This window comes from Betta splendens, chromosome 9 (genome assembly GCF_900634795.4).
Source record: "Betta splendens chromosome 9, fBetSpl5.4, whole genome shotgun sequence".
Classification (NCBI taxonomy): domain Eukaryota; kingdom Metazoa; phylum Chordata; class Actinopteri; order Anabantiformes; family Osphronemidae; genus Betta; species Betta splendens.
In genome coordinates, this window is record NC_040889.2 from 29,316,321 (window position 1) to 29,328,734 (window position 12,414).

General features: G+C 48.7%; 1 protein-coding gene across 1 annotated transcript in view; it reads right to left on the minus strand.

The window, feature by feature from the left end:
* The window catches only part of fras1 (Fraser extracellular matrix complex subunit 1), a 114,032-nt gene that overhangs the window by 70,331 nt on the left and 31,287 nt on the right, over positions 1-12,414 (minus strand). The window contains 6 exon segments of the mRNA XM_055511642.1: positions 3,076-3,222; positions 3,294-3,437; positions 8,129-8,276; positions 9,060-9,149; positions 10,411-10,602; positions 11,537-11,638. Coding sequence (XP_055367617.1) covers positions 3,076-3,222; positions 3,294-3,437; positions 8,129-8,276; positions 9,060-9,149; positions 10,411-10,602; positions 11,537-11,638 — 823 coding nt within the window.

A 12,414-nucleotide genomic window follows, 5' to 3' on the forward strand; every position in this document is an offset into this window, starting at 1 on the left:
TACCTTGCCCCGCACTGGAAAGCAATTTATTTCTCTGTGCAGCCCGAAGCATAAAGTTATCAGCAAATGTAATCCTAGCAGGCCAGTTGGCAACAAGCCTCTAAAGCCCACTCTGCATAAAGCAGGGGAGGCTGAGATGAATGCACAGTCACACGGTGCGAGGGATAATCTTCACTCTGCGTCCTTCTGGGACGACAGGGACACGCGGCTGCTGCACTGCTGCAGCAGCATCCCCTCAAAGCTTTAGTGATAAAACAAGATGGGATGAAAAGATTCGCCAATTAACCGAGGCAGCACATCTGGAAAGAGGAAGTGTAAATCTGCAGAATATGTAAACCACACCGAAGCCACCGGTGTTCTGGTCGCCTCCCAGTTGCTTCTCTCTGGACTCCAGCTTGTCCAGGAGGATCCAGAGACGTCCGAGCCTTTGCTTTGTCACTACAGTACGTGCTCACTTACAAAAACATAGCACCTACTGTAGGAAGCTAACGCAGTTCCCTTCAACCACAACGACACAAACAGTTGCTTCTCCTCGTTAAACTACAGGATTCGCTGTGCTGGTTGGAAGCAGGTCCAACTTCATCCCACAGTCAGCAAACAGAGACAAAGAAATAGTGAGAGTGTTCTTGTTGACGTCGCTATAGCTGTGACCATCACAGAAGGAGCTCAAACAGCTGAACACTGCACACACTTTACCATTCAGTGCCTTTGACCACATGCTGGAGTCAGACGACCTTTGACCTTTGAGCTGAAAGCACTGGTTTCCCTCCTCGCTCCATAAAGGTCACATTACTTAGTTATGGACATGAAGCCGTCCAGTAAGAGACAGAGAGAAAACAGCTCCTGTCGTGGATCCACATGAAGCTGCCGGCGCGTTTCTAACAAACACACTCAGCTCAACACACAGCAAAGTGGGTTGAACACATACGAACACATCCGTCTCCTGCTCACACTGGTTGGTGTCTCTGGAAAAGGCTCTGACACAGTTCCTTCATTACATAACGTCCGTGTACTGTACTTACTGTGGAGCTGATCTGGGTTAGAAGTTATGTAATATCAAAGATGGCACAAGTCCTTTGAGCCCAGACGCAGACGCTGTTGATTCTGGAGCCGTGTAATAGATGGGACTGTGCTTTATAATTTACTGTATTGTCACAGCTCCTTTTCTGACTTTGCCGTTGTGACTCGTCTATTCATGCAGTGCAGACCACATCAAAACGTGACCAACTCAAAGAGCCACGAGAAAGACGAGAAACAAAAGGGAAGAGGAAAACATCTCCTCCACTTATTAGGGCGAAGGCTGTAGTAATGAGGGGCTTTAACAGCCTCCAGGAGGAGTTCCTGGGCTCTGGGTGGTCCTGGTTCTGTGCCAGGAAACAAACACCTCACACAGTTATTACTGCCGTCTCCTGCGCTGTGCGTTTGTGCCTCACTCCGTCCTCAGACTTTCCTCCACAGAGCTCACCCAGGCCTTACACAGCCTTGACCCAACACCCGCAGGGTTACAGCTGCAGCGAGTCCCACTTTCTGCTGCTGCGCTTTAGTTTTGTCACCAGGAGAAAAGTACTGGGAGACAGGAAAAGGTTGAGCTCTCATTAAAGCCAGTGGGAAGCTAACAGACAGCCTGCTAACTAAGGGCTGAGCAGTGGGGAGACGGGGGACGAGTCCACGGCCGGAGGCGCTCACGTAACTGCATTCGCTTGGTTTTACTGGGCGTCATTTGAAAATGACATTTTCTACAATATTAAAGCAGTTTAAATGCTAGATTAGTACATAAGAGAGAAATTCTACAGAGGAGGCCACAGCAGCAGTGGCATAAGTACATTAAGTGGGTTTTCCTGAGGCGTGTGAGCACCACACCAAGCGGGGGGGCGGCGGTGGCATCAGGCCTGGTTACGGTGGGAAACTCGTCCAGCGCCTTGAGTTGACTGGGCTCAGCCTCCGTCAGGCTTTCCTCCACCACCAAGACCGCGTTAATGCATTCAGGCTCTAATTATTTGCATGTAACTAAATTACTTGAGTGGTTAAACCCTCCAGCCTCTTACATTTACATTCACCATCTAAACAAGCAGACTAATACTCACAACAGACTACACAGCATCAGCCAGGATAATCCTGGGATGAGCCGGGATCACGCAAGGACCCAGGAACAAAACCTGTTACTTCATGATGTGGATCAAAGAGCAAGACAGAGTCATGACATGCTATGAATGTCTCTCATTTCTCCTATGACATAAAACATGGCTGCCCGTAGTTTAATGCTCACTGACCTGAAAGGTGGAGAATCTCCTCTGCATTAGTTCATACTGTCGGCTGACAGTGGAACAGTGGACAATACACGTTTCAATTTCTTCAATTGTTTTATGATGAATTAAAATTTCTTTTTGCTTTTAATATTCATGCTTTGCCAGGACCCGGACCATGAACACAGTTTTTTTCCAGGCAGAGACTTTAATTTTCTTCCTGTGGGTGTGAACTGATTGACAGGAAAAAGAGCAGCATAACACAGCAGTTGTCAGCGTCGGCTGAGTGAAGTAACAATGAAACTGAAAACTTTGAAAAAGCCAAATTAAGAGTCTGCAATTTTAAGGTCAATTTAATTTTCAATTCTGAATCAATTCCCTGGTGCTAATTGGTTTTCACGATGTTCTTTTGAACGACTGTACCCAGAAAGAAAGCAGAGGCGCATTTGGTGAAATGTAAATTATAAAGAAACGAACCTATTTAAATTTGAAATACTATCTGCTTCTAAAAACGTCCAGTCAGTGCTGTCAGGGAGACAGTGACTGGTTGATACGAGCCCACATGCTGGAAAAAACAAAACCACCATTATCTCTATGAGCTGGGAGCACGTTGAGCTGCTGCTGCTCCCAGTCACTTTATCAGACTTAGTCTAACCTCCTGCCCACTCACCGCATGCACCCATGTATTAGGGGCCTGTTTGCTGCTTTGTCTGAACTGAGCACTGCCTGAAAGATGCGGGTGTCGTTTTGTTGGAGGAAAGGACGGATTGTGGACGGATGAATCCCCACGGCTGTCACCGGTTGAATCTGAGCCAAAGGAGGGCGTACTCACGGCGGCAGTGTGTGTTCTGGTGCCGGTAGAAGCCGGGAGGACAGGCCGCCAGGCACCGGCCGGTAGCGGCGCTGAGCAGCGGCTGCTGGGAACCACAGGACTCACACGTCCACCTGCTGGAACAGGCGGCGCAGGACGGCTGGCAGGCTGCAAAACACAGACGCGTGCGGGTCAGAACCAGAACCAGGAGGTCAGCGCTTCAGGCGCTCCTCTCGTACCTGCACAGACTCGGCCCTCGGCGAAGAAGCCGGGTGGACACGCGGCGACGCAGCGGCCGCGGTGCAGGACGGCCGCGGGGTCCCTGCAGCCGTCGCAGCGCTCCGGAGCCCCCGAGCAGGACGAGCAGTCAGCGCGGCACTGGACTGGAGAAGAGCACAAGCACTCACTGTACGGGTCCTTCTACAGCTGCTCCCTGAATGTCACAGACCTCCGAGGAACCTCACCCCACGTCATACGCATTCAATCGAACACATTTGGCTCCACGCAAAATTTCAATTGGCGAAGGCAGACGGATTTAAACCACACAATTACACGCACGCACGCAGACGCGCACACAAAACACATTTTTTATCAAAGTCTTTCCAGCACATTTGCTTCGAAAGTTGGACGGTGACAGTGGCAGTAGATTAGCCGCTGCCACTGCTGCTGCTGCTGCGAGTGAGTGACCACAGCGTCCACAGCGTCAACAGCGTCATGCGTCCACAGCTTTCTCCGTCCACAGCTTCCTCCGTCCACAGCGTCATGCGTCCACAGCGTCCACAGCATCCACAGCTTTCTCCGTCCACAGCGTCCACAGCGTCATGCGTCCACAGCGTCATGTGTCCACAGCGTCCACAGCGTCATGTGTCCACAGCGTCATGTGTCCACAGCGTCCACAGCGTCCACAGCGTCATGTGTCCACAGCGTCCACAGCGTCATGTGTCCACAGCGTCCACAGCGTCATGTGTCCACAGCGTCATGTGTCCACAGCGTCATGTGTCCACAGCGTCCACAGCGTGGACAGCGATGCTGTGGACACCCACAGCGTCCTGCCTCCACATCATCCACAGTGTCATGCGTCCACAGCGTCCACAGCCTCCACACCGTCCACACCGTCCACACCGTCCACAGCGTCCACAGCGTCCTGCGTCCACTTCGTCCACAGCATCCACAGCTTTCTCCGTCCACAGCGTCCACAGCTTTCTCCGTCCACAGCTTCCTCCGTCCACAGCATCATGCGTCCACAGCTTTCTCCGTCCACAGCGTCCACAGCGTCATGTGTCCACAGCGTCATGCGTCCACAGCGTCATGTGTCCACAGCGTCATGTGTCCACAGCGTCCACAGCGTCATGTGTCCACAGCGTCATGTGTCCACAGCGTCATGTGTCCACAGCGTCCACAGCATCCACAGCTTCCTCCGTCCACAGCGTCCACTGCGCCATGCGTCCACAGCGTCCACAGCGTCCACAGCGTGGACAGCGATGCTGTGGACACCCACAGCGTCCTGCCTCCACATCATCCACAGTGTCATGCGTCCACAGTGTTCACAGCGTCCACAGCCTCCACAGCGTCCACAGCGTCCTGCGTCCACTTCGTCCACAGCGTCATGCGTCCACAGCGTCCACAGCATCCACAGCTTTCTCCGTCCACAGCGTCCACAGCGTCATGTGTCCACAGCGTCATGTGTCCACAGCGTCCACAGCGTCATGTGTCCACAGCGTCATGCGTCCACAGCGTCCACAGCATCCACAGCTTTCTCCGTCCACAGCGTCCACAGCGTCATGTGTCCACAGCGTCATGTGTCCACAGCGTCCACAGCGTTATGTGTCCACAGCGTCATGTGTCCACAGCGTCCACAGCTTCCTCCGTCCACAGCGTCATGTGTCCACAGCGTCCACAGCGTCATGTGTCCACAGCGTCCACAGCGTCATGTGTCCACAGCGTCATGTGTCCACAGCGTCCACAGCTTCCTCCGTCCACAGCGTCCACAGCGTCCACAGCGTGGACAGCGATGCTGTGGACACCCACAGCGTCCTGCCTCCACATCATCCACAGTGTCATGCGTCCACAGTGTTCACAGTGTTCACAGCGTCCACAGCCTCCACAGCGTCCACAGCGTCCACAGCGTCCACAGCGTCCACAGCGTCCTGCGTCCACTTCGTCCACAGCATCCACAGTGTCTCCCTGCAAGTGCTTTCTCTGCTCACACTCGGCCCCCGACGGTTCTGCTCTAATTTGTTACTACTGACTGTAACTGCTCCTATAAGTCAACCTGCCTTGTCTGTGTCTGCCTGGATTTGATTGATTTCATCTAGCTTTTACAGAATCGCCGGTGTTTCGAGCATCTGACACCAGGAAGACAACGACAGACCTGGACGGCCACTCGTCAAACGGTGAGACTGGCTGCTTGCTCTTGATTGTGCAGTGACTGCTTCATTCATTACATGGATGTAGCGAGCAAATAAAGTGGCGGCTGCTTGTAGAAACAGGATTAATGTGACGACGGCAGAAGGAACAGAAAAAGAGAAGAAAAGGTGATGAGAAGAGACGTTATGAGGAGGAAACGTGGAAGAAAGAAAGAAGAAACCAAAAAGAACATGAGCAAGATGAAACTGTGACCTTCACGGTCAATAAGGACATGAGGTCAAATACTGTCACCCCTCACTATTCATTTCTTTCCATCTGCCACTAACTCCCACCATTGACCTTGGCTTTATTTAGAGGAAATAAGTGAGAGCTGCAAACGTTAGACGCTGGAAGGAGGATGAGAAACCAGCAAACACAGGGTCGCTCTCTGTCTGTGACAGTTTTACACCAGCCTCGATGCTGCAGCCATCTCCTTCAGCAAACAGAGCGTTTGAGTACGTTTCAATACAAAACTCCACCCGTTAATTAACAGTTCTTGTTCATGGGACAGACATGGACGATTATAGTTCACACGAAGAGATGCAGACACACTGCACTTTGACTCCCCACAAGCCAGAATCCCTCAAGCACACATTAAAACTACAGCCATGATTAGAGTGTCGTGGAAGCAACAGATGCAGAGGTGGAATCAGACAAGTAATACAACGTAATGTCCCGTTACTGTCAAGCAGCATCGTTAGAGGAGTCAAATGTCGTTTGTTCTGTCAAAAAGAATGAGCTGAAAGGATTAAGGCACCGTGTGCCTCACTGCAAGAACTGTGTGGATCCGGAATCATGCCGTTAATTAGACGATGCAGTAGAAGAGGCAGTACTTAACAAACTTCCTTCCTGAACCAAGCTGACAGTTAAAGTAGTAGTAAACAGACTTACTGTATCTGACTGAAGACATGCAATTCTTATAAAAAACATGCAGCTTAGGCACAGAGACGACCCCGGTGCAGGGATCGTAGCATCGGACAGACACAGGCAAAAAGCTGGAGTTGATGTTGTTACGAGCGTTGTGTGTTTGTCCTGCCTTCAACACAACCAACGACTCTGTCCACGCCTGTATGTGAACCTGCAGTAAGACGCTCACATCTACAGCCGTTCTCCTGGGACCTGAACTCAGCTCCACTCCTGGTTATTGTTCTGGAGTGTGAACCGTCCAATAACAGGAGACGGTGCTGCACTCTGGGCCAACAGACACTAATGATTAATGGGTTCAGCAACAGACTTGGAGTCGGAGGAAGGACGCGGCCGAAGCAGAGATTTTTTTCCCAGTGATTCTATTTTTAAGCACAAAGCAAATTTTCCCCATTTGTGTCAGGATAAAACAGCTGAGTTAGGTCTTATCCACTTAAATCACGGTGTTTACACAGACTCTGTTTGACTCTCACATGTACAGTATCTACAGGATGAGGCAGGAGACGGTCTATTACTGTGGCTGAGGTGAACGTGGGAACCTAGAGTCACTGAGGTGTTTCCAGTTTCAAGAAATGATTTCTTCAAGTTTCATTCTTCACAGACTCATGTTCATTAGGATCCCATCAACAGCACTTCAGGCAGTGCCTGCTTGAGACAGGCCTCAAGGAAAAGCTAAAGATTAAAGAGATTCCTGGACGACATCATCCAAGAAAAAGAAACACTGCCTCACAGCGCTGCACATCCCGTCTGAGATATCGCTGATAAATTCACAGCCTTCTGCCTTTTTCTCTACTCAAGTGTTGGTAATCCTTTGATTATATTTTCTCACACTAAATTAATTGCATCAAAGCCAGTAAAGCGACAGCAAAACAGCTGGAAAAAAGAACAAACTGGCGTCTGAAGAGCCAAAACTAAAACACTGACAACTTTTTTTAATATGCTCAAATAAACATGAGATTTGAATCTCAGATCTCAGCCGGTACAGGAGGCTTCTTCAGGATAATACATTTAAAACGTGCTAATCTGATGTTCACCAGGACGATTTAGATTCCAGATGAGACACAAACAGAAAATGAGAGCAGAGACACGGACTGAACCGTCGTCCAGCCGCAGTTATTCAGTCCTCATACATTTAAATAAGACGTTTAAACTGCAGAGCATCTGTCCAAGACAAACGGAGGAAGGTGCAACGAGGGCTGGGGAGAAGCAAGGAAATGAGACTATCTGCTGGGTTTCAACTGCACAACGGAAAGCAGATAATGATGACTGAAGCGTCTCCAACAGTATTCAAGCTGAAAATAAAGGCTAGTGTGTAAAACTTAATAGAAACTGAAGATGGGCTTTCACAAAGAAACACTTACAGCTTCAATTACCTGCAATCAGACATCATTTAACTGGAGGTTAAAGCAGTAATACATGAAGGTCAGACTCTATGCTCGACGGTCCTCCTGCACAAGGACATGTGGGAGGTGGCTTCTGGTTGTCAGGCACATGTGAAACAGTCTCCTAATGAGGACTACACAGGTTTACGTCTGGAGGAAGGATGCTGAGAGCATCTGAGGTAAAATAGTTCATTCTCTTCCCTGTGAAAAGTAAAGTACGCAGGCTGGTCCATGGTACCCTCCCTCCTCCTCCTCATATTCTGTCCAGGGAGGCCGGAGCGCGTCCAGCAGGAGGTAACGGTACCGGTCCGACAGCGTACATTCATTCTCATCTACACACAGTTTGGCAGCCAGGAACGTACCTTGGCTGCACTCGGGGCAGCATCGACCCTCCTGGGTGACGGCCAAGGTGCCTGGCGGGCAGGTGGGACAGGAACGCACATAACAAGTCACCTGGGCATTACGGCATTCACACTCCCTGCAGCTACTGTCAGCCCAGCGGGCCAGGTCCTGGAGGAGGAGAGGACAAACGCAGGGCAAGGGTTTGTTGGAGCGCAGAGACGATGCGAAAAGCAGAACAACAGTCACGTGTCATCAGTCACACGGCTAAATGTGCCTCACAGTTTCATCCTGCTGTTAAATCCAAACACAAAGATGTAAAAGCAAAGGTTAGCAGGATGGAATCAGGGTTTGTGTTTAGTGTGGGCTGCTACCATCCTCCTGACCTAAGCTCCTGATTGTCATTACTGCCTCTTCTCTCCAGGAATTTAACTTCTAATCATCAGACACCTGCTGCTGCAACCTTTCAGCAGGAAAACTCACTTATTCATGACTTTACACGAAAGTAAAAGCTGAGAAGCAAAAAGCTCTCCCTCTCTCTCTCTATCTGCTGCTGACCATCTACAAGCTTTTCAAGCGCTTTCCCACTGGCTGAAAATGTAAAAAATTAAAGCTTTTGCATTCTGGGTTTCCAGGACTGGTCTATGAATAATGAAGTAGATGACACGCTGGAAGATATGGGTCAGAATAACAAGAGCTTCTTGTTAGAGGCTACACAGCCTGAGTTATTTGATAGTGTTGTCCAAAAACCCACATTTACTGTGACCCCTCCTCCTTCAATGCTCAGTAATAGTTAGATATTCATATTCAGTTTAATAGTATTAGTTTGTTTAGTAGCTTCTGTAGTGAGACTATAGACGTTTCAATATATATTATGTATATTGTGTTTTTGAAGCCACTGTCATGCTTTCGATTTCTCCTGTGATACTACGATCGGTGACTTGCGTACTGTACCTTATAGAATTTCCCCTCAAAGGAACAGGGAGGTTTGACAGATGAGCACTCAGGGCAGCACTTCCCAGGCAGATGAACCAGCTCAGACCCCTAGAAAAGCATTGGATTAGTTAGTGTTGAGCCTGATAGGACAGGAGAAAAGAGCCACCAGGACCCACAACGTATAGCATGGCTCACGTTCGTTTTTATTTAATACTAACAAAGAGCTACAACACATAAATAATAAATATTGAACCCAGTCCCACTTGGTCTGTCCCATGACATCATGATGAGGTCATAGAGGAGGCGTTTGTCTCCTGCTTCACTGAGCATCAGTGACAGATGATAAAACACCTCAGTCACAGAGCAGGTGGCGGCTTGAGGAACAGTGGTAGCAGAGAACTCTCCTGTTATCAGTCATCGTAACTGGACCCCGGTGCCTTTTCCTGTCGACTGACCCGCGTCATTAAATCCATAACCCTGACTTAATTATTTTTTCACACAAAGGGTGGAAACGATGGCGCTCTGGTCTTCCTGGAGCAGTGACCTTGCCTCATTCACAGCTGGACAAACGCCAATCATGTTACTTACACTTAATGACACTTACCAGCTGTAATTAGGACCATACATCATGATTAATGTGGCTGTGGCAGCGATATTACAGCAATATGATCAACTTTAGATACAGCTTTTGTCTGTTGAGTCCACCGTGGCTCATTCTGGGGGGTAACGCTAACGATGGGAGCAGCTGGTAACGATCCCAAACTCTGCTGAGTCACAAAACCGCAACATCCTACAGGCTGTGAACAGTCAACTCAACATCATGTTCATCTCTGGCATTAACAGGTGATACTAAAATTTGAATATCTGAAAAAAGGTGAGGCTAATATATGAGATAGACTCATTACATACAAAGCAACAAAGTTCAAGCTGTGATTTGTCATAGATTATTATGGTTTACAGCTCATGAAAACCCCAAATCCACAATCTCAATCTCAATCTCAAAAATATTGTTAAAAAGATTCAGTATTTTATTCTAATCCCATTCATGACAAATCACAGCTTAGTTTTGCACGTAATGAGTCTATCTCATATTAGTTTCATCTTTTAAGTTGCATTACTGGGATGATTGAGTTTTGCACAATATCGTAGTTTTTAGAGCATCGCCTGTGGACACTGGGATCTCAGTGTTTGGCTGATGGAGGATGTAGAATCGCTCTCACCTGCAAAGAGACTAACATCACACAGCGGCGTTTGAAGTAGGAACAGAGGTCAAACACAGACCATGGACAACTGTCACTTCAGACTCGAGCTGTGCGGCGTGGGAGGCTGCTGGACCCGGACAGAACCCGCAGACTTCCCTCACACTCACCTGTGGGCACTGGACGCGGCCGCACTCGGCCCACTGACAGACCACCTGACCGCGGCTGCAGCTGCAGAACTCGCAGCCCGTCCCGTTCCACATGTCCCCGTGGTAGCGCACCGCGCCCTCGTACAGGCAGCTTCCCTTGGCAGCGGCGCATTCGTCACAGCACTGTCCAGGCCGCTTCACTTTGCTCTGGCCCTGCAGGGAACAAGCGCCGGACTAATGAAGGCCCGGAAACGGCCCCAGACCAGAGGAGCTAAATCCAAGAGCTTTGTAAAGGCAGTGTTTGTGTCAGCAGAACGGGGCGTGTGCTACATTATTAAGAAGCCTCCGCACACTTAGGTTAAATCCAGTGTGTGTCACCACTGTTGCGTCTACAGAGCAGGTAGCTGTGTTCGTCTCCTCTGGGACGCTTTCACTTCCTCAGCAGCATTTTAATAGGTTTTCTATAAATACATAGAAGTTTGGAGAAAAAGTTCACAGCAACAGGAGTAAAACCTGCTGCTGTTAAAATCCCAGGACAGTTTCTTATTGAGGCTGATTCCCTGTAACTCATTTGACTGGATGTGATTTCCAAGCAGAATGAGCAGGCGGAGCCTCACAACTTCACTCAGGTCCTCGCCTCCAGTCAGACACAGTGAGCGGCTGCACTGCTGCAGCTTATTTGCTGAATGTACTGGGTCACACACGTTAGGAAATAATTCTGCTCCAGTCTGACACATTCTGGCTCAAGGAACATTTCAGCCCCAAGGACTGCTTGGTGATCCAGGTCTTTGATCATTCAAAGAGTATTTGAGACATTTCCACGCGTTTCGTGTCAAAGGCAGCGTGTATGATTTACTGCTGTATCGTAACTGTGCTTCAACAATTACTTTGCAGTTTTGGGTTATTAATTCAGGTCTTCTGTCACTGCTGCTCTACGGCATGTGTCTGGATTGTGCTTCTCTGTTACGACCTGGAGCCTTCCAGCACAGAGAAGAAGCTGCAAGCTGAGATTTGCATACAATTAGGAATTAAAAGCCAGAGAGTGAGTGCTCTGTGTCAGACAGTGTGTCGCATGCCTAAACATCCCTGCACGGTTTCAGCAGGTGGGGGGTTCTGTATTAAACACACAGCAGAGTGCAGCGCCTACCTTCTCGCAGGTGAGCGGCGGGCAGGTGTGAGTGTGGCACCTGGACTGACCCCGGTCACACACACATGTGGTGCAGATGTTCTTCTGCCAGCGCTCGCCGTGCTGCCGAGACACAGAACAAACGGAGCAGAAGCACGGCCCAAATGTCACAACGCCTGCTGCTCATTACCTGGACGTGACCCACCAAACCCCTGAGTCACAGCAATAATGGGCCGGCTCTGAAAGGTTACAATATTTAATCGTAGGCAAAAGTAGAATTTTTCTAAAGTACTTTAATTCAGATTGATCCTGAATCAAACTTTTCTGCATCAATCTCCTGTGTTAAGGTGGAGAAACTGAACCAAACTGTGGTTGACGGCGGTGCCTTCAATTTATAATCCAGTTTCATTTGGGGTCAACTTCCTTCAGCTGTCACAATAAATTGTACTCCCTTTCTCTTTCATCTTAAACTACTCAATTAAATACAGAGAAGCCACCGGAATTTAAATAATTTTCTCTTTCACCAAAAGGATGATATTTTCCCTGATCTAACATTAAAGGGATCAAAAGTCTGTGAAGCCCAACGTACCTGTAGAAATGTTTATATATAAATCAGCCTGTGAGTGACTGAACATCTTTAATGTGGATAAAATGCTTCTTCTTCTGCTTCGCTCACCAACATGAAATATTCACACATTTACTGGAATATTTAAACTGAGTGAAGCCATCTCCTTTCCCATCTTCTGTATGTTTCACTCACTGAGGCTATAAATCATCCTGACCCATCACCACTAACCCTCAAAAACAGTCACGGTAAGTATTTACCCGATAAACAAAGTCACACCCACACAGGTTATACTTTGACTGAGACCACGTGTTCCTCACATTCTCAAATCTGA